We start from the raw sequence: 22,576 nt of genomic DNA, 5'->3' as shown, positions 1-22,576 counted from the left end.
CCTCCAGTGCACTGTAGCGCTCTCAGGTAAACTGTAAACAGCTCAAGGCACTAACCATGGCTCTCGTATTTTGCAGAGTCTGATGCTCACCGTGAGCATTTAATGGAAAAGACTGCAAGATCAAACACAGATGTATTCAAAATTCCTTTCTTCTGGATGGGGTGCAGCACATGACAAACTTTCCCTCTCCTCCTGTCTATCACTGTTTCTTTCACCTTCAAGATTCTTGTCTGTAGTGCAGGGGACAGCTTCCTCTTGCAAGCTTTGGAAAACCACCACTGGAAAGGATTGCAAATGCAATTGCAATTTTGCTTTTGCTTTAGGCATCTGACTCACAAATGTTAAATGCAGAAGGACTTTTTTAGGATGTTAAAATAAATGACCATCAATGAACTTTGATCAACATGTTTAAAATACTCCTTGTTTTACGGTGTGCATACAGCAGGTTTTTGCTTAAATTTATGGTAATCTAGGTCATGCTTCAGTGAGTTATTAAAAAAACTGGAACAGGAGCTGACTCATCAACCCAAATATCAGCCCACTCATAGCCATACAAGAAATCCCAGGGCCAAAAGAAAACAACAGAAATTCAGTTAGAGCGACAACTTCCATCAATAAGATGAGTGTTCAGCAAAGTACTCTCGGAACTCTGCTGGTACGTGAATTGCCCTTAGATTTCTAGGATAATATTTTGCTTTAGATGCTCTTTGTTTTCGTAACTGACAGGTAAAACGATTTGATTTTTGCCTCTACTGCTTGTGAAACAGCTTCTGGTCAGCTCCTGGAAATCTCCAAGTTCTAATCCATGCTCTGCCAAAAGCTCCTTGCTTTTAAACAAGACATTTTATTTTCAGATCTAAGATCCTTTCTGTAAACTAATAAAATGGTGATGACACTCATCCACCTGTCACATAAGGCTGCAGTTCTGATTAAGGAAACATTTTTCTCCTCGAAACTTGTTTTGTAAATAGAAAGCATTACAGAAGAGTTAAGTTTTAACTTGTTTATACAGCTTTTGTTGTGTTTGCAAGACATTGAACTTTTACCTTACCCAGCATTTATGAAATAAATGTGACTAGTGGTTTAGGTTAAATGGACCATGTTTTCTTAATCCAGGAACCCAACTTTGAGTGAATCTCATGTTCTGCTCATAGAATGAGAGATGAGGGCCGGTACAAGGTATCAAGGCCAAGATATTCCCATCAATTTAGTATCCTATTTTGAAACAACAAATCCACAAAAGAACTAACACAGCACTTTCTGTGCATCTGCCCTGCAGAATAACTCAGGTTCATGTGAGTTTACTGGTGCTTCATTACCAAACTTCTGTCCTTAAACTGCATGCACAAACAACATCGGTCAGACTGGTTACTCTCTAGGCAAAAAAGCACTTAGTCTTTTAGGCAACGAGAATTTAGGTGCTATTAAAGACACGGAGAAAAAAAATCAGAAATGAAACTGAATTTTTTTTTCCCAGCTGGATGTCATGCAGGAACTTGTCAGGGACATTCAGATACCATGACAGTAACTATCAAGTAAGCTAATATATTAAAGGCTAAGAATACACTTTTGGCTATGGATTTCTAAGCACAAGCATACATCAGAAGACCAGTAACTAAAACTAAATATGTCAACATCATTGTATTAGTCATTGTCTTTATCATGTTTCACAACTGTACCATCATTGAACAATGGTATCACAATCTTTGAAGTGTAATAATTCAGACAAAAATATGAAGGAAAACTGAGCTGCATGAAAGCTTCAGTGCCAACAGTGCACATGTGATACCTATCAGAGTGTTTCAGAGGGTTACAGCTAACGTGAGGAAGAAGAGAGAAACTCCTGTCTCCATTTTTTAACTTAAGAGTGAGGGGAATGTACCAATAATATTTAGCTCACATTTACCTTGTTTCCAGAAAATCCAACAAACTCCAGTAATCTCAGAATCCGTGCAGGAAACATGGACAATGTCTACAGAAAGACATGCAACAGTTATGCAGTAATAGACTTTCTGCCTCTCAGCTACCAGCTGCCTCCTACAACTTTTCCAAACACAAGAAATAATCACTAAAATTACTAAAAATATCTTTATATGTCTGAATATTTCCTGGGTAAATGTATACACCCGCTATATTTTACATACGATTTAAACAGAAATATCTGTTTAATATAGGGACCCTGTGTCTCCAGGATTCCCTGCATAGAAATATGTTTACATAGCACATGCTTAGTACCTCTAGTACTTCTTGGAAGTTTCAGAAATACTGGGTGCATACCAGACAGTACATATTTGTTCTTTGTGCAGTAAATCAAACATTTGGGCATGTGCCAGGCTCACACAAAGTAATGCAAGGGGAAGCACCAGGCACTTTCTCCAGCCCATCACCTGAACAACCATGTCACCCCTCACCATCTCCGTGTCAACACCTCTGACACACCAGGAGCCGTCCTGCACTATTTGACCACCCGCTTTCTGACCAGAACACAAGCAACAACAGCTGACAGTGGCCTGAACAGCACTCAGAGCCCCATTTACACACCCTGCCCCACCAACTGCCCTGCTAACAGCCAAGTCCCTGGTCGCAGTCCCTGGTTGCTTCCCAAATGCCATTTGAACAGTAAACGGAAGTCAACAAGCACAGGCAACTGCTGCTTCTGTGCAAGGCTTCTCCTGGCCCCCATCCCAGCTGTAGTCTCATGAGACTACAACACTTTCCCCTCCAAATGCCTCCCAAGCATTGGTCACTTGGCTAATGAACACCCTTACTGGAAGCTGGGCACAGACACTCAGCTATATTCTCAAAGAACACGCCCTTAGCCCACATCAGATGAGATAATTTCTCAGTTAATAATTTCCCCATGAGGATGAGCAAGTGGGTCTGCACACACTGAGTAGTATTGTAGTCTCTTTATTTCTAAAGTGCATTACTATCCAACCTTCTTAGACCGGAGACTGGGATCCTGCAAGCATCAGCGCACACACCTAATTTTAACTGTATGCTTAGTAACACTGATGTCAGTGGAACTTCCCAGGTATTTAAGTTAAGAACATTTTCAGGAGCTTGTAGGACTTCAGCTCAAGAGAACTGTTGGTACATACCAGATTAAATGCTCCAACTCCAAGTTTTACACCTCCCTCAAAATGAAGATGGTTCTCTCCTTTGACATAATGTGGAGACTGTATGAGACTGTCCAGCTCCCTGAAAATGCGCAAGATTCTGTTATATTGTCAGCAAATAAAATGATTAATTACAATTCAGTAAGAAAGTAACCCAATTACCTTGAACTACATAGTAGTTCAAAAAAAGTAAATTTGTCATCTCACCCAGGTGAACACCACCTATAACATTTTGTTGGATTTATCAACAAATAATTTCTGTCACATTACTATCAATTCAAAAATATGGAGTCCTGGAGATTAATTCCTGTCAAATAGACAATTTGCAACCACATTTCTGCCTGAAAATGTTTCAAGAATGGCTGTTGGGAGCAACCAACCTTTACTACTGCAAAAATAGATGATGGGGCAGTGCAGGAGAGTTAAATTTAAATTAGCAAATTTAAATTAGCAAATTTGATTTGAGTTTCACTAATCCCTGGATTAGGTATTCCCTTTTTGTGCACGTTCATTCAAAAGAACATTTTGTTATATATAGGAAAAGACAATTGTAAGAAATATTTTAAAATGGGCAGGTATATCAGAAATTACTTTTCACTTCTTTTTCTAACTTTCATAGATCTCAACTTTGTAGTGTCCCTTTATTTCCCTGTGTAATCCAGCTGGATTTGAACCTGTTTTGTCTCCAAGCTTTCTACAGCTATGTGTTTTTCGCACTATTGTTTTAGTTTATTTTGTTAATTACTAGGAGAAGAAAAACACTGTTTTAATGGCAGCCACATATTTGTGTTCTGGCTGTCATGTTTTTATCTGCTGGTTGTTGCCAACAGACATTCACTGTAATTGCAGTCTTTACTATGGACCTGCATTTAGAGTCGCCTTCAACCCACACAAATATGGACACTGTCATCTCTCCCCCTTTCAGTATACTTCTGGAGAACCTGGGCTGGATGCTGTTTTGTGTCTGCTAGACACATGAATTTTTGTGGCTGTTCCGAGTCCAAATTTAGAGTTCTAAAATAAAACAAAATATGATGCATATTTAGCTTTCACTTTTTAAAATTATTCATATAAGTCTGTACTACCGTGAAAGTTTTCTGAAATTTTTTGTTCACTGACAATAAGCAAATGTTTCATTCTGAATTATTGTTTTATTTCATTCCATCTTTTTTACAGTGTATGGTAAGCTTTCCCCTCTGAAAGAGAGTTTTAAAAATTGTATCTTTGCAACATTTACTCCTCCTGTCTTTTCAGGGTTGCTGTTGTTGTGGATTATCAAGCAGTACTGCTGACAGTGGGGAAAGGAAAGATGGCTTTTTGTATCAGAAACTATGTTGTAAAAAAATCGAGGCAAATAAAATCTCATATCCATATTTAATTATTTTCTCTGTAACTTGTTGCACCACGCTCTCACCAAAACTGCAAACAATTATTTCTTCCCACATCAAAGGTACAGTACAAAAATCGTAACTGCCAGTCTCACATACAAACTTTCCCTTTGTTGAAGTACATGTTTTAGTAATATGCAAGTTGTTATTACAATTCTTTTGAAGAAGACCACCTAAGAGCTACTAGATTTATAGCACTTTGTTTTTACATATACTAGAGCGAATCTTAATTTATTGAGGCACAACTGACTATGCTTACCATGGTGTACATTTTAATGTAATTTTTAGAATTTACTACTGCACTTCAAAACCTTTTGCACATGTTGAAAGTAACTCTCCATAACTTCCTGGATGAAAAGAAATCTGCTTCAGCAGATGTTTTTGGCTTATAGACACTAAGTAATGGGCATATTGTGAGTTCAGATAAGCAACCTTGCTTATCATTTTCAATAGCATGCACCTACTCTTTAGAGTATAACAACTGCCATACTTAACCAGATTAAAAGTCCAGCTAACCACATATTTCACTGAGACAGTGGCATACGCTTGGAAAAGCATCCTCTAGGAAATGACAGTTCAGGGACTTCATGATGCAGAAAGACTGCATCTGTTCTACTATGCTAACTAGCCCCTATAAACCTATTTCCTGTAAATTTGTTTAATCTTTGTTTGAAGCCATTTATACTTTCCATTGCAAGCTCTTTAGTCTATTGTCTCTTAATTTTGTTTTAGTTTCAGGCATTTATTATGGAATTACTTGTGCTTCAGCTACTGGTTTTGAATGTTCCAAAAAGCTGCAGCTAGAACTATAAAGAAATGCCATTTCTTATGCTTAATGACTGTGAGATCTCCAAATCATGCTATGCAGACACAAGGAGTGCTACATCATTTAGAACAGTTATTTTTGGACATAATTTCAAGGATATAGTATTTGAAGCAGGCAAACCTTGGGAGTTAACAGGGTTAGGGTCCACTATCTTTACAATCCAAATCAACCATAATATCAATGTCTTTTGTTATGCGAAGGAGGAATTTGTGTGGGCTGAGAAAAGCTATAGACATGAGGCCTATAATAAAGGCTGCAATAAATACAACAGTAATTATTTTGTGAATTGGACAATTCGACCAGCAGCACTTTTGACTGAAAGAGTACGCTGAATCACATCATCATTCTGACTTACCTGTATGTTTGGTAACTGTTTCGGACTTTGATGCCTCCTTTTATGAAGCTAACCATATTCTCATCCTGTTAGCAATATGAATTTATAAGAATTATAAAGAGCTTTTGTTTTCTTGAGATGAACACATGCCTTGAACATAACCATCATGACACAGACAATATAAGTCTCTGAGAAACAATACATGGATTTAGGATTTCCTTTTTGTATTAAAATATTTTTACTGTGTTCAGACACATACACGTTATTTTGATGCCTTCCGTGATGAGTTTAGCCTCTCTGACCTTTGGACCATCTGAATTTGCATTAATGAACACAGGGACTAAGCTAATGAATGGCACCTAAGGTACATGCATTTGTGGCTATTTCAAAAAATAGCTTTCTCTCATTTGTCCTTCAGCACAGTTAAGATCTGAACGTTTCCTGGCTCAGCACCAGATACAAATAACTGCCTGTCCTCAGGAGTCTAGAGAATATAGTTTCACATCCTAAAAAGGAAGCAGGGTAAGTAAAGTTATGCAGGATGTGCTCTTTCTGGTCTGAATATTCAAGTATCTATGAGATCCATACTAGTATTGTAACACGTTACATTACAAGCCATAACAAACTGAGAACTTACATCAAAGTGTATCTGGGGGACCATTAGTTTACAGTTGGAACCCAAAGAGAGAACTCTCTAGTCTCGTAACTTTCTGGTAGCAGTTTCTTCTCTCACTCATTGTATATAATCTATCATTCTGGTTTGTTTTGATATCTGCTATTACTTTGGGATAGGAAGACTACATGTGTTTTAGCAGATGGTTTTTCTGTGATGGTATTTTAAGAGGCTGTATGAAGCATTGTGGAGAAAATAGCAGAGATTAGATGAACATTTGGTTGGTTTACTGTTATTGTTAAGGAAAAAGGGCCCAATTGTGCTCGTTGATACGTAAACAAAGAGACAGAACCTGCCTTAAAGAGCTTTCCATCCTCCTGTAAGTCAGGAAGATAATCCAATCAAAGTTACAGTTCAACTTCTTCCAGACTTTGCTTTCTATGAACTAGTATAGGAAACTGAAGGGCAGTTTGGGCCATTAGGCTTGAACTCCTGCAGCCTGCAACACCACCACTATCCTGTGTCCTTGACAGTCATCCTTAAGCAACATTATCAGGAGTGATAATTGAGGACAGAAACTATGCACCATAAATGAACATGTAATTCCTGATGATATATCCCCAGAGACTTGAATCCTAATCACATGCAAACAAAATAACCACAGAAAAATATGACCCTGTTTTCATTTGTTCTGTAGAAAAAGTCAGGTTTTAACTGGCAACGGGAGGGCGGGGTGTATAGCATACCTAACCATATGTAAAGGTTCAGTTGTATTTTGCTTTGAATGGAAAATGGAAAGAGGAAAGAAGATGGTTTTAAAATGTTTAAATTCAGAGCACTCATGATACCAACAACAGAGACAAACAAGGTGAGAATAGTCCAGCCCCTGAAAAATCCTGAGACTAATTTTTATGCGTTTTCAAGTGGATTTGGTCATTTACATTAAGCATTAAAACTAACCCACTTCAATAGCTGTTGGAACCAAGTGCCTTTGTTTAATTTTTAAAACCAGTTCATGTGTTCATGAAAAATTAAACACAGAATAGAAGAGGAAGCAAATGAACAGGCATTCTTTATGTAGAAGAGGACAAGAAATTATTTTCTTACTCTTAAATTTCTCATGCATCTATAAACATTTTTAAAAACAGATATCTGCAAAAATAGTGCTTAAAACCAAGAGACACTGCATTAAACACTCCTTTCTTACAGGCACAATGGAGATGTTCTGAAAAGCCTTGCTTCCATAGCTTCAGATATCACCCACTGTCTCCAGTGCTAGAGACTACTCATCCTAAAGCAGCAGGAATATGGAAATAGGTAGCTACACCTCAGCCATTCAAAAATCCAGCATCTTACCATAAAGGCACCATCAGCAGCACTCTAAAAACCTTCAGAAGAAGCTACTCTGACTACTGGTTTTGCTATGAAGCAATAGTTTCTAGCAGAAGGGCATGGCAGATCGCTGAAAAAGGTTACACGGTTCATAAACTATCATAAGCAACATAAATCAGAGCCCATCTGGCAACTCTCAAACACTATAAAATCACCACCTGCATTTCATTCTCTATCAGCATCTTTGAGCCAAGAAGCAGAAGCCCTTTGTGAATGTGACTTTTATTACCCCCTCTGCATAGATGAAGAGGCCCACTATCATATAGCAAGTACAGCCAAATCAAGAAGAAAAATCAGTTATTTCAACTATGACTAACAATTTAAATTGCAAGTTGGAGCCTAGGTAAGTATTGCTAATGTTGATCCATCAGATAAATCAAACTTCATTAGTACAGACAGATAAAACTCAAAGAAAACGGAGTCTTCTAAAGACAGGCAGCACTGTTTAGCAAAAAGCATGTGTGAAGCCTAATAGCTATGCAGACCATAATAGCTGTTCAAGAACAAACAAGTCAGAAAGCAGTCTTGGGAAAGCAAACACCAGCCTGACTGAAACAAAAATCTCGCTTGCATTCCAGCACAGCACAACTTCAATGACCATCTCTTTTTTTTTTTTTTTTTTAATAATCCCAACACACAGTATTTGAAAATCAGTGCTTACTGCGGTTACATTTCACACATCGAAAAAGGACTGGAGAATGGCATCATAGGGGACTCAGTGCTATGTGTATCAAGATAAGTGTTTTTAGATAATCATGAGGGATAACAAAACATTCTAATATCTCATCAGCAGATAGTCCAGATAAAATCCAGATTTAATCCAGATGAAAGAGTCCTACACCATTAGGTCAAACGAAGGTCTTCTACCATTTCATTAATTTTAAGAAAAGAAACCTGTACGGTGTGTACTTCTTTTTCCCCCAAAGAGCCACGCAGGAATCCATACCTGGAGGAATGTGAGTGCTGCTCTCTGAAGTAAACATTCAGCATAGCAAATTTCTGCATGGATTTCCTCTAGTGTCACACGAAGGGGGAAGAAAACAAATCAATCAGACAAAAAGTAATTAAAAAACACTTAGCCCATTAATGCAGGAATAAGATCACAAAGCTCAAACTGAGAAAAATCTTCCAAATTTGCTGTAGTGTTTCAGTTCTAGACTGCTGAGGTAACTCCAAACAGAAATGACACACTGTTACGGAAACTTTGCAGGAATTTCTCTGGTGCTTTGCAGGAATTCCTGGATCTAGAACCTTTCTAGGCATTTCAATACTTCTTTCTAGGTATTTCTTTACCCAGCAATTTTTGGAAATGCTGAGTCAGCAATCAACAAAAACAGTGATTTTGGATGTGGTGACACAGCAATTGCTAAAACACTGATCCAGCAAATGCCAAATCAGTGATTTTGTCAGTGAACTCGCAATCTGAAAAAACATGTTGGGTGAACAATTCTACACAATTCAAATTGCAGCAAAAATTGAGGAAAACATTATGCATGTTAGTGATAATGTTACCTTCAGTAAAGTGTTCAAGGCTTTGTCTATGCACAAGGTTGTTGATAGAATCAGCTACTGTAGATTTCTTCCTAAATCTGCAGAAAAGTCAGTTTGGTCATTCTGAACATGAAGCATCAACAACAGAGAATGATATCTTTCAGCCGGCCACCCATACAGTCACTAACATACCCCTAGTGCTCACCAACCCTCTGTCATATTACCACATACACAAACTTCAGCATATTCCATACAGACCTTAGTCAACATGGTCCTCCTGTGATCCGCCTTTTACCTTTCATATGCTGAAATCTGTCTTGATGAAGGAAGGGGATAAGCGGGCTTTTTGATTTATTTTGTGTGTGTGTGTGTGTGTGTGTGTGTGTGTGTATGAGTGCATGTGCATATGGGTGTGCAGAAGTGGGAGCACAGCTGACTCAAAGACAGCTAGCTACAGTACAACCATCACCAAATGGGAAGGTTCTGCAGTGTCTGTAAATGGTAAATAGTTTCCAGACACTGCAGAACCAGGGCTACAGATAGGACAAAAACCTAAATGACAAAAAAAAAAAAAAATCAGATATTGCAGTAAACTGAAGTTTTCAAGACTAGACTGCTCAAAACCCTAAGTTATGTGGTCTGACCTCAACTGACCCTCCTTTGAGCAGGAGGCTGGACTAGATGACCTCCCGATGTCCCTTCCAACCTCAGTTTTCCTATGATTTCTATGAAATTACATGTCCTTTTTTAACCTGTATGTCTTTCAAAACTTTCCCATGAAGGGACTATTTATTGACTGAATTGCTCCATGCTTACTTTTGACAGGTGGCTTGAGCTTCCTTCATTGTGTTTCCTGCATTCAGTATGTCCTGAGGATCAAATGTCATCATAGCTTGCATTTCCAATATGGTGGCATAAGTCAGTGCATGATACATACTATCTTTAGTTCTGCAAGAAAACACAAGATGCAAAGCACAGCTGATTTGATTATATGATTACTTTTGAAAAACAAATACAATTCCAGAAACTCATCAGTCTCATGGGAACTAGGTCTAAATAAACTAGAAATCAAACACAAAGGATATGCAAAAAAATAAAGAAATGCTAATACATTGAGATTTGTTCAGGAAATCATGTCTACAGCTCCAGTTTCAATAACTGTACTAAGATGTTCCAAATCTGAGCCAAGGGTAGGTATTTAACATACATAACAAAGCACAGGAATTAACCACATGGCTACCCATTCAGGAACCACAGAATCATGGGGTTTTTTTTAACGGAGTATTTAACGAATACTACAACATGTGACACAAATCCAGATGTTCTTCTATTTTGGGACAGTTACTCAGGATGGACTCAAGGAGATAAGTAACACAAAACTATAACCATGTCCAGAGTAGAATCTTCTTCAAACAGACCTCCCCACCAGAAGCGTTCCAGTCTACACCAAACATTACAGCTTTTTCCTGCTCTCCCTTTCTGCCAACCTTCCACCACAATTTGTTCAATTTAAATATTCTTCTGTGGGATTTCAAATGGTGCCTCTTTGGCAGAAAGCCAAAAACTTTGGCATTAGCACAAGGAAAACAATTAACTCCTACCTGCAGCCATTGCCGGCATCTTTCCTCTGGCAGGAAGAAGGGTTTATATATTGCACACATTTACAGCATTCAGCCAGTACCTATGTATGGTATAATCCTCTGCAAATGAATCAAAATATCTTCAGGCCTAGAGGGCCAATAAAGATGACTTGGGAAATACATTGAAGGGCAAGCTCAGATGAATTCCTGCGACAGAAACTCTCTGTAGACCTTGCTAATCCACCCCTAACAAATAGCACGACTTAGACAAATGCTGCTTAAGAGCAACAATTGCTATTTCAATTGTTTACACTTTTAGAATGGATCAGATAGTTCTATGTGGCAGGGAATATTCAAAAACACTTGCAGTCAAAGAAGGATATCCTTTCAACAAAATCTCCACCCTCAGTACACCTATTCTCAACACATGTACTTCTGGTGTTTGTTTCTCAAAATGAGCCACTTCATTTTCTTTTTCAGTGATTCAGTGGTTTTGTTTTAAGGGGAAAAGGCAAACTTTAAAGATACCTCAATCCATTTAATTTCTCCCCTGGAAATACACTTGCCTCCCCAGGTTTTGATACCTGGATTGAACTGAAAGACAATTTTAAGGATAACTTAAGACAATCCTACATCAATCAATGATCTAATAACTCACTGTGGTGACCTGGATCCCTTTAAGTTTTCTAACAATTCATACATTATTATGCATTAATTCTTTTGCTCAATGGAGTAAAACACCCTTAAGTATCCTCAGGAGTCCCTGATGTTTGGTTAGTGTTTTCCAGAGCCAAAAAATAACCTTCTCTACATCTAAAGTAACCCCATCTCAATGACATTATGCAATAAAATCACCAAAGAAAAATCCAAGTGATGATACGATCCTAACTTTCTTTGTATATATAGTTTTTGAGATCTAAGAATTAAAATAATACTTAGCACTGGCACAGATAGCATTACACAGATATTTGGTTCTTCCCTCGCCAACCCTCATAATGACAACGAAGGGCTACTTTTTCCAATACACATGGCACAGAGCAGGCTGGCTGTACTGAAGAAATTTGCAGTGTACATCTTTAAACCCCACTGCAGTCTGTGTTTTGTGGCTGTCCTTAATTTTTAGTTGCCCTCACCATGTCCACCGGTTACCTAACAAGCTGCTCTAACCAACCTCTAAACCAATCCAGCATAAAAGCCATTTTGGGAAATCACAGAATCATAGAATAGTTTGGGTTGGAAGGGACCTCTAAAGGACATCTAGTCCAACCCCCCCCACCATGGGCAGGGACACCTCCAACTAGATCAGGTTGCTCAGAGCCCCGTCCAACCTGACCCGGAATGTTTCCAGGGATGGGGCATCCACCACCTCTCTGGGCAACCTGGGCCAGTGTTTCACCACCCTCAGCGTAAAAAATTTCTTCCTTATATCTAGTCTAAATCTACCCCCCTTTAGTTTAAAGCCATTCCCCCTTGTCCTGTTGCAACAGGCCCTGCTAAAAAGTTTGCTGCCATCTTTTTTATAAGCCCCCTTTAAGTACTGATTGGCTGCAATAAGGTCTCCCCGAAGCCTTCTCTTCTCCAGGCTGAACAACCCCAACTCTCTCAGCCTTTCTTCATAGGAGAGGTATTCCATCCCCCGATCATTTTTGTGGCCCTCTTCTGGACTCGCTCTAACAGGTCCATGTCTTTCTTATGCTGAGGGCTCCAGAGCTGGACACAGTACTCCAGGTGGGGTCTCACCGGGGTTAGAGCAGAGAGACAGAATCACCTCCCTTGACCTGCTGGCCACGCTTCTTTGGATGCAGCCCAGGATACGATTGGCCTTCTGGGCTGCGAGCGCACATTGCCGGCTCATGTCCAGCTTTTCATCCACCAGTACCCCCAAGTCCTTCTTGGCAGGGCTGCTCTCAATCCCTTCATCCCCCAGCCTGTATTGATACCGGGGGTTGCCCCGACCCAGGTGCAGGACCTTGCACTTGGCCTTGTTAAACCTCATGAGGTTCACACAGGCCCACTTCTTGAGCTTGTCCAGGTCCCTCTGGATGGCATCCCGTCCCTCTGGCGTGTCGACCGCACCACTCAGCTTGGTGTCATCTGCAAAGTTGCTGAGGGTGCACTTGATCCCACTACGTCATTGATGAAGACATTAAACAGTACCGGTCCCAATACGGACCCCTGCGGGACGCCACTCGTCACCAATCTCCACCTGGACATTGAGCTGTTGACCACTACCCTCTGGATGCGACCATCTAACCAATTCCTCACCCGCCGGACAGTCCACCCATCAAATCCATACCTCTCCAGTTTAGCGAGAAGGATGTTGTGGGGGACCGTGTCAAAGGCCTTACAGAGCTCCAGATAGACGACATCTGTAGCCCTTCCCGTGTCCGCTGATGTAGTCACTCCATCATAGAAGGCCACTAGGTTAGTCAGGCAGGACTTGCCCTTGGTGAAGCCATGCTGGCTGTCTCGAATCACCTCCCTGTCCTCCATGGGCCTTAGCATAGCTTCCAGGAGGATCTGTTCCATGATCTTCCCAGGCACAGATGTGAGACTGACTGGCCTCTAGTTCCCCAGGTCTTTCTTTTTCCCTTTTTAAAAATGGGGGTTATGTTTCCCCTTTTCCAGTCAGTGGGAACTTCACCAGACTGCCACAACTTCTCAAGTACGATGGATAGTGGCTTAGCAACTTCATCTGCCAATTCCTTCAGGACCCGCGGATGGATCAAATCACCTACTGCCGTAAGTACTATGAGCCACAGACTATGCTAACATCCATCTCATCTCCAACATGAGTAAGAAGAACAGACAGATAATGGAGAAATTAGTTTAAAATCCAGCGGAGTCAGGACAGCTCTGTCTTGGCCTCCTGCATCACGATTCTTTCAGTAGACTGATAATGCAAAGTAGAAAAAAAATGAACATACTATAAAATGCCAGCCTGATGAAGTGTTCCTGTTCATTTGATTACTCATCAGCGTCAGTGGGTGCAGAGAAACACACTTCATCTCGTATTTATTAAAAAAAAACCCTTCCAAAGGTTCAAATTCAAAGCACAGGGAAGGCACTAAAATAGTCCCCTTCCAAAAATTTTAGAAATTTGCTTTCAAAATCAAAGCAGATAAATATTAAATTCACTGCACTAAAAGGAAAATTTATACTTTTCACATATACATGGTGAAGATGGATTTCCCTCTCCAGTAATTTGTTTCTGATACCAAATCACTCCTGCCGTAATCAATGTTTTCATCTATTTTGCTTCTAATATTTAAAGGAGATAATAATTAATGTTTATCATTAGTCAACTGGTATTTAGCAACACTCAAATTTACTCTTTTTTTTTCCAGGGGCTGGGAGGCGGGTAGAAATGCAACCAAATGTAACAGTTATCTATGCTATTTATACTAACCATACAATTAAAGTTGCCAGTTACATCCTGGCATATTGCCAGAAGTTTCAAGGCCTGCATTTTATACGGATGGATACAGAATGAAAATTGATAGCTTTTTTTTTTTCTTCTTTGTATTCCTCAGCAGCACTTTCCCCAGGACATTGTTGGAGTTAACAAGCCTTTATAACATAAATACAACTAATATTCTGATTAATGACTTATCCCAGTAGTTGGTATCACATGGCTGAATAAGAGGATTATAAGTAATATCTTTAGGCACTTATGGAGTTATGCCACATGCCTGTTCTCCAGCTACGGTGTAATCATTATCATCTTGTAGCACTGCCCTTTCTTCAGAGCTGTTGGAGAACACTTGTATTCCTGCTTGAAAAAAAGTACCTAAGTGAGGACAGTGACAGCTCTCCCCTCCAACTGAAGTATGAAAAATCAAAAAGCTTGGCTTGTTTTGACCTCAGAATTAACCCAGGGGCTAGTATTTTTTGTGCAAAACACAGTGCCCAAAATCTTTTTGCGGATCCTTTTACAATAATCCAGCAGGCAGGACACGCATCACCAGGTTACAGAAACCCCAGGTTCAAGTCCATGCCCTGATTTAGTATCAAGATGCTTCTAACAAGTGAAACAAATCCAACAACACAAAGTGAGAAAGACCCTCCCCAGACCAGCCAACAGTCCGTTCATCCAGGTATACCCAAAAGTGAGAGATTGAGGCCCAAATTGAAACTGCATCAGGAGAATGTGGTCACACAGGCCCTGAAGACTTTCCTCATCTTTGACCAGAAGTTCCACCCAATGTACAAACAACCCACTAGACTTACTGCATTGGCTTCCGTAGACACTCTCCATTTTGATGAATCGACATTTTCCAATAAAAAACTGTTTCCTATGAAAACTCCCCACTGGCATTAAGTTTACTGGAAGGACCATTCTGATCAGCCACCAACATGGTGGTTCCCTAATGACCACAAGCCACCAGAACGGTCTAAGTCTGGTCTAAGCCAAAAAGCTGCAGTTCAACAAGAGTACCCCTGAGCTTTTTTGATCTAAGCCATTCTCCAAAATTTGGAATCCAGTAAGTTCTTTCAGCTTGGAGGTGAAACCAACAATTAAGTCAGGTTTTGGCAGCAATGTATTTATTTACAAAGACTATAAAAGTTGTGTTCTTCCAGACTCCAGGCATAAAAAGATAAAAAGCCCCTGGAAATAATGACCACCTTCATGTTCTTGACATTCTTTACCATAAATAGCTAACTCGAGCTTTCTGCAGAGCTGTACACCATCTTTACCCAAACACTGCCTAGAGCTTCACTCTACCTCCATGTGCTTCTCCTTACTCTTTCACCGCTCTCAGTTTGACAATCACACACCTTCTTTGTTAGATCAGTTCCCAGAGAAAGCTCCTCCACCCCACTGAACCTCATGTTTGCTTTTGTTCTACAAGGGCAAGAACATTTCACCACACCATGAAGACAGTCATTACAAAAGGCTTCATTCCTTAGTAACCTCTTTAAACTTTTAAAAGATCAGAATACACAAGATAACATTTAATATTGTAAATTGGGTTTATATTAAAAATTCCAGTGATAGTAAATAGGTACCACAGAACTATACTATTCCGATAAGAGTTTCACATGTAACTAGCAGAGCAGTAACACAATCTCTTCACACCTACCTGAGATACTCCCACATCAAAGGATTGAACTTACCTTTCAAACACAGTCATTCTAGAATTAACATTCCACCAAACAACACCAAGTGCTTTTTGGAGACTATTTTCAGAATAAAGTCAACTGCCCAGAATGAATTGTTCTCATATTGTTCTTATAATACTGCAAGCAGCAACACAGATGCGTTGCAGCTCATCCAATGATCCAGATTACTCTGTGTCATGCATTTATCTTTATTATTTACCATTCTCCCAAGTGATTTGACATCAGCAAACTATCAGGTGATTATGTCATGCTTTCCTTCAGGATAATTATTGAAATATTAAACATTTGTCTTGGGGAAGGAAAGGGGACATCTCACCAGAATCAACTCTTTAATTTATGATTATCTGTTTGCAATTACATGAGAGCTAAAATCTAGTCAGCTTTTAATTGATTTACTGTATGTATCTCAGGGTTGAGGAGGAAGATTAGATTTTTTTCCCCACTCCAGTGACTAAACAGTTTCAGTGTTACTCATTGTCACAGTTAACAGGTTACATATTGAAAAGCACTGCTGTGTTTGATGACTGAATTTAAGGAATTTCTTAAGAGTTCTTAGACTTAGTGTGAATACTCCATATAAAAGATGAATTTAATTAAACTTACTGCAGAAACCACAAGATAATTGGAGCTCACTATTGTACAATGATTGTTAATGATAATAAAGAAAACTGACTCTAAAACCTAAAAGGTAGCTGAGGAAACAAGAAAAGTTACGTAACATGAAGGAAAAATGCCAGATGAATTTTTTTATGAAACGAGATCTCTTCTTTACGATGGATTTGCTTTTCTAACAGCAAAAAAAGAGCTTTACCCCAACATAAGTCTAGACACCGTCCTCAGATATTTATTTTTAAGCTGCTAGGAAAGATCTTCCGATTTTAACTCTCATACATTGCCAAATCTGCTCTCAGTTACACATGGTACAAATCAGTTGAAAATACACTTATTGTGGAAGCCAGATGTGAGTAATTTAGTGAATCTGCAGTAATGTAATACAGAGCAGAGTATGTCCTACAACATAAGTGGTAAAGCTGCAAAATCTATGATATGAAATTCTTTACAAGCATGTAAAAACTGAAAAGTATTTCTTTAAACAAAGATAGTATGTTTATGGACTGTGAAAACCAATTTCAAATCTCAGCACGCTAAAAGGCAACAGTGAGGAACTGATGACTCCTAAAGAAAATACTCAGTATTGCCACATGTGCCCACTCTACAGCACTTGTCGTTCCCTAAAGAGATGGAGTGTGTCCATAATGGATATCATCTGTGGGGAAATTTAGCATCCTGTTTCTGCATTACACTCGCAAAGATCCTAAGTCTGTATTTCCCTCACTGCCAAAGGCAACAGGAATAAGGGCCTTCTCATAACAACAGGCTAACATGAAAAACCAGTTTCAAAATGGTTTTGCAGTGTGGAATACAGTCAGGTACAAAAACAGAGTATCAGCTCATGAAATATATTCTGCAGGGCCCAACAAAAGCTGAATAAAAACCATATGCAATAGAAGAAAAATGGATTTACAGAAAAAAAAAACCCACAGCCTCACTAGCTTTTGCAGTGTTTTGGAAACCCCCTTCAATAAAATATCTCCCTATTTTATGCTAAGCACTGAGTAAGCATTTCCAGATGGGCACAGGGGCTTTACTGTCAGAATTTAATGAAAACACGGTTATTCTTCTTACCATTTTTATGATATCTTCTGATGACATATAAACAAAAAACACTACTGCTGTGAATAAAACCAGCATTATTAATACATCTGAGCCTACAATTTATCATTAATGTCTTGCACAGAGTGTACTTACATGGTTAAGCTACAGATTCTGGCATCAAAGACTGAGGCTGATACCTCAGCAAAGCAGATACGTAGTATTCACTATAGTTACCCCTGATGCATATCAAACAGACACTACTGCATTACCTATGAATTTTACTTGTTTCATATTCCAGTGGCCTGAAAGAAGGCATGATGTAAATTGCTGATTCAAAAACAAATGGAGCAAATTGGGGGAAAAAAATGTGAATTAACCACGGACTTCAACAAGCCAAGAGCACAGGTAACTTCAGGACAGGGTATGAAAAATCAGAGACATTGTAAAGACACAACAATTTTTAGAAGCTATTTTATGACCTCACTGCTTGCAGCTGGGTGACTCATTACATGTTGGGCTGCAATGTAATTAGGAAACAGAGTGCATGACCACAACACTGAATTGCAAAATAAGCTGTGAGAAAGTTTCTGCAAGTGGTTATTAAAAAACAACAAAAAAAAGAATTCATACCTAAAGTAATGTGTCCCAAACCTGGCAATTCATGGTCAGTTGCTCATTTAGACACAAAACTATGAATTCTCAAATTCTTACAGTATGCAGAAAAATATGGGGGGAAAAAAAAAGTGACAGAAGATGGTTTTTATTCTTCCAGGAGCAAGAATCTCACATACTGTACTACAGCTGAGGGGTTACTTCTTTGGACAACAATTCTGTACTTTTTGTAGTTACCTTTGATCAATCTTGTTATTTACTCACTCAAGTGTAAAGCACTTTTCTGTCTTCCCCAAAACTTAACACATTAACTTACCACCCCCTTCTGAACCAAAACCATGCAGTCTTATCAACTATTAACAGAGAACTAACTGTCTAGTCAATTCTCCTGATAGATGGTGAAGCAAAGAAAAATAAACAGAGGAAAACCAGTAAATGTAATCAACTTACTTTGCTTGTAAAGAAGCCAAAGCATCCGAGAACTTGTTGTTAAGAAATAAATCCAGAGCTGCCATACACTCATGCAATGCCGTGTTGAGGTCTGATGTAGGTGACCTGCCAGAAGAAGAGAGAAAAAACTCAGCACATCTGTTCTCCTTCTACCAGTGCGTTACTGCTACATTTGAACTCCTCATCTTCAGTTCTAGCTTTATTCCCATGTATAATCTGTTATTACATTTCTAGTGATTGCAAAAAATGAAAGTGTCTTCCGTTATGTTTGTGGTCTGGGTTTTTTTAAACTATGCTCTTACTCTGTGTCATGTGGAAAGCAATTCAAGTTTTGTACTTTCTGAAAATAAGATAAACTGCATGTGCTGTACATAAGAGCCTGGACATGCAGAATTTACCATGTGGGAGCGTGGCAATTTGATGAGCTCAGGTATCCAGGAACACAGAAGCACTGGGTGACAACACACATCTGACTGTGTGTAAAGCTGACAGAGACTACAGGCTAGTGACATTATGATCATGTTGTCACTTTAAGCATGAGACATTGCCGAACTGCATCAGACTATTACATCAACTGCTGCTGGAACATCTGCTTTAGTTCAGCTCATGTTCAGCATGGTTCCTCACCAGTAGACCACTACAGGTTTGCAGGTGGGTTAAAATTTCACATTGTGCATGCTCCTGGGAACATCACTGTCCCTAAGAAGTGCCACTGCACTCAAACAAAAAAACTGCCGCTGCATCTCAAAGTCAGAAGATTGTCTCAGTGTTTTTTTCTGGCTGTATTTTTCTCCTTACAACATTCAGGTGTCAGCCTGACCTGTTACAAGGGTTCTCAGCTGGTCTTTGGGTTACTGGCAACAGGATAATACAGACCAGCTGAATAAGTTTGGCCCAAGTTCATCAGCACCAGAACTGCTGGACAAAAAATCCACAGAAGAAACAATAAGGCCTTGCACTAACAAAGTTAAGGTAACCTGGCCAATGTCAGGACAGTTGAAACATCTGCATCTAATGATCAAAGAGCTATACTGCACTAATATGTTGTATACAAGTCCGTACAAAAAAGCTCCCCCAACAAAACACAAACAAATCCTCATCACGTTCCTGACTCCGAACAACTCTAACTGATGTGATCTGCCTTGTGACTTAGAAACTGTTACTTCCTTAAAAAATGGCCCAACACATAGCCTGCTGAAAGGAAAAACGGAAAGCAAAGTCCTGGTATCATCTTAGGAAAAGACAGGGGAGCACAGAACAAACAGACAGCATCAGTAATAACCACTGACTGCAGCAGTGGTTTGGTTTTGTTTTTAAGAATAATGACTGCAAAGGAAAAAAGAGCATAAATATATATATGAAAAACAGGATTATAAATTTGAGAGAAACATTATATGACACTGTTCATAGCGGCTGTTGTCATCACACTTCAGATACACTGCAAATCCTTCTGCACTCAAGAGCCTCTCCAAGTGCTTTGCAAACATTGATTAACCAAGTCTTGGCATCCGTCTCATAAAATATGCAATATCATGTCTGCCTAACTATTCTGAGCCTTACTTACTGTCATAATTAAAACTTTGCCAATTATTGTTTACATGAATTACAATTCTTACCTGCTTTTTTTAAACCCGTGTCCCTGAACCAAACAGCATATTTAACACTATATAAAACATAGTCTCACCTGTTTTAAAATATTTAGACCAGTAACATTTTACCTGGGTTTTTTGTTTGTTTGTTTCTTATCATGCAGGAGAATTACCCCATTCAATATAAATAAACCTTTACAAAATATTCCTTTGAAACAGAAAGATGACAAAGAAAAAAACACTGTTGAGGCTCAAAGCACAAATAAAATGTATTAATTACTTGGCATCTTTTCTGGAATAAGAATTATTAACACAGTGCCACCCCCAGCAGCAGCAAAAATACAAGTTGCACACTTCCCTCATGCTCCAAGGAAACCTGACATTTGATATAGTTCCCTAGTAAAGGGCTTAACACCCGAACACAATACACACCTTACATAAATGCTACAAATCATCATCTGTTGCTGTTAACAATAGGAAGAAATACTTTAAACTAGAGAGTGCTAAGCATTTTAGCAAACTGATTAGTCATGCTTCAGTGGGCTGCAGATTCTCTCCTGCTTTCAACAGCAATATCAGAACCGCCTCTAAGCCAAATGGAAAATGCTGTGTGCTGCTACTTACCTTTCTGCTAAATCTCTTGTGTTTTCTGACATAGTCATTTGTATGCCCACTCAGCATTTAGGCACGAACATCTAGCAGCAGCACTCGGTACTACTTAACCAGCTCTGAGTGACAGTCACACTGTGAGCGCAGAGTAGGGCAGTGTCTGCCTGCCTGCGATACCGTACTCTCTGATTGGTCATTATGGATGATACGATGAGAGTTACGAGCATCGTTAGTTCACTTACAACATACTACAAATGAGTGATTTGGAAGCCAGTCCATGACACATGAAGTTCATATACCACTGGATACTTGCTACTAATGTAGAAGTGCTGGCAGTTGCCAGCACATCTTTGATCTACAGACCTGTCTGAAATTAGTGGCAGCACCAGCTATCTTTCATTCACTACAAACTAAGCAGAAGTCAAATATCCCTGTAATTACAGATCTGGAACAACAAAAATTACTGCATGCAGCAGCGAACCACATCAGAAACCTACGAACCAGAACGGAGACTCAAATGAGGCCAGCTGAAATGCAGGAGAACTGATTGAGGCATTAATTGCTGCAACTGTGAGAAACAGACAGGTGAGAGAGACAAGAAACTACTTCTTCCCAGCAAGGATTCTCCACAAAACAGGCTTCAATCCACCAGCCAAACTGCTGCTTCTTGGTTCCTATAACTTTGGGAGGTAGCGAGACTCAACATGTTCTTTGTAAAAATCTCTCTTTAATGTCATGCAAAATGGGGTGGGTTGGCATAAACAATTTCATCAGTGGAGTGAGCTCACCTGGCCGAATTTGCCCAAAATAAAATAAGGTATGCTCCTAAACTGCTTTGCTGGCACATCAGCAGTACTGGTCCTGTACATAAGAAGGGCAGCTACAAACAGGAAAAGCAGTCATCTCATTACACAGCTGGACTGTAGAAGTTGATCAGCTATGATCTACTTAGAAAAGTTAGTCTCTCCAAGAGCATCTAATGTTAAAAATTATACATGTCTTTTCTCCTACACGTGATCTTATTTGTTAGATTACACAAAGCAGGACCAGTAATGAAGACATCAACTGCTGAAGGAAGGCCCAAAAACGATAAACAAGCGAAGGATAATTTCAGGAAGATACCCTGAAGACATTAACATACCTGATTAAATCTCTTGCTGTTTTTATGACATCCTGTACAGGGAAAGCCTGTGCTGCATTTGGTATAAAAATTACTGTAATAGGTCCACAGGCTGCCCCGTTAATGACTACATTACATGTTCGTAACAGCACTATGTACCTGGGCCACAGCAGGAGATAAAAGACATTACTGGATTTTTTTTCCCCAGTTGGGAATAACTACTGCTTACAACTTAAAATTAACCAGGGTGCTTCCATGGCAGGATCATGAGCTACTCTGAAAAGATTATTCATCATTTTCACTAGCTGTTTATACAATTCCTAATTGATACTGTATTTCTCCAAATGGTCTTTACGATTCTGTATGGTGAAGGCTCTGGCTGTTTCTGCCAAGTTCTTCAAGACTTGAGTTGGCAGTTTTTTATTTGAATACCACTTCTCTGGTAACAATTACATGCTCAGCCAACCTTCAGCATGCAACCTCTCTTCCCTCACATACATCAATATTTTCTTTTAACTAAAGAAAACAAATCTAAAAAATTAAGAGCTGAAATACATCCAAATTTAGGCCATTTCCCCCTTGGTTTTAGAAGCTTCTTTCCTTTTTTGCTTTTTGGTCACAGGTCTTCTAAGGACAGTCATATGGTTCTCATTGTGGTTTTATTATTTATGAA

At 39.2% G+C, this 22,576-nt stretch overlaps 1 protein-coding gene across 3 annotated transcripts in view; it reads right to left on the bottom strand.

The window, feature by feature from the left end:
* The window catches only part of TTC39A (tetratricopeptide repeat domain 39A), a 54,812-nt gene that overhangs the window by 23,273 nt on the left and 8,963 nt on the right, over nucleotides 1-22,576 (bottom strand). For 2 of the 3 annotated variants that reach the window (XM_076340223.1, XM_076340225.1), the window contains exons 2-8: nucleotides 18,586-18,690; nucleotides 9,980-10,111; nucleotides 9,185-9,261; nucleotides 8,619-8,686; nucleotides 5,689-5,753; nucleotides 3,102-3,201; nucleotides 1,907-1,972 (exon numbers count right to left, since the gene is read on the bottom strand). In XM_076340223.1, coding sequence (XP_076196338.1) covers nucleotides 1,907-1,972; nucleotides 3,102-3,201; nucleotides 5,689-5,753; nucleotides 8,619-8,686; nucleotides 9,185-9,261; nucleotides 9,980-10,111; nucleotides 18,586-18,690 — 613 coding nt within the window. Of the gene's footprint in view, nucleotides 1-1,906; nucleotides 1,973-3,101; nucleotides 3,202-5,688; nucleotides 5,754-8,618; nucleotides 8,687-9,184; nucleotides 9,262-9,979; nucleotides 10,112-18,585; nucleotides 18,691-20,798; nucleotides 20,871-22,576 lie in introns of those variants that run through there. The other variant, XM_076340224.1, reaches the window with a different exon arrangement.

The sequence above is a fragment of the Aptenodytes patagonicus genome, chromosome 5 (genome assembly GCF_965638725.1).
Source record: "Aptenodytes patagonicus chromosome 5, bAptPat1.pri.cur, whole genome shotgun sequence".
Taxonomy (NCBI): Eukaryota; Metazoa; Chordata; class Aves; order Sphenisciformes; family Spheniscidae; genus Aptenodytes; species Aptenodytes patagonicus.
The sequence above is the reverse complement of the archived record's forward strand: the minus strand, read 5'-3'. Positions and strand labels throughout refer to the sequence as shown.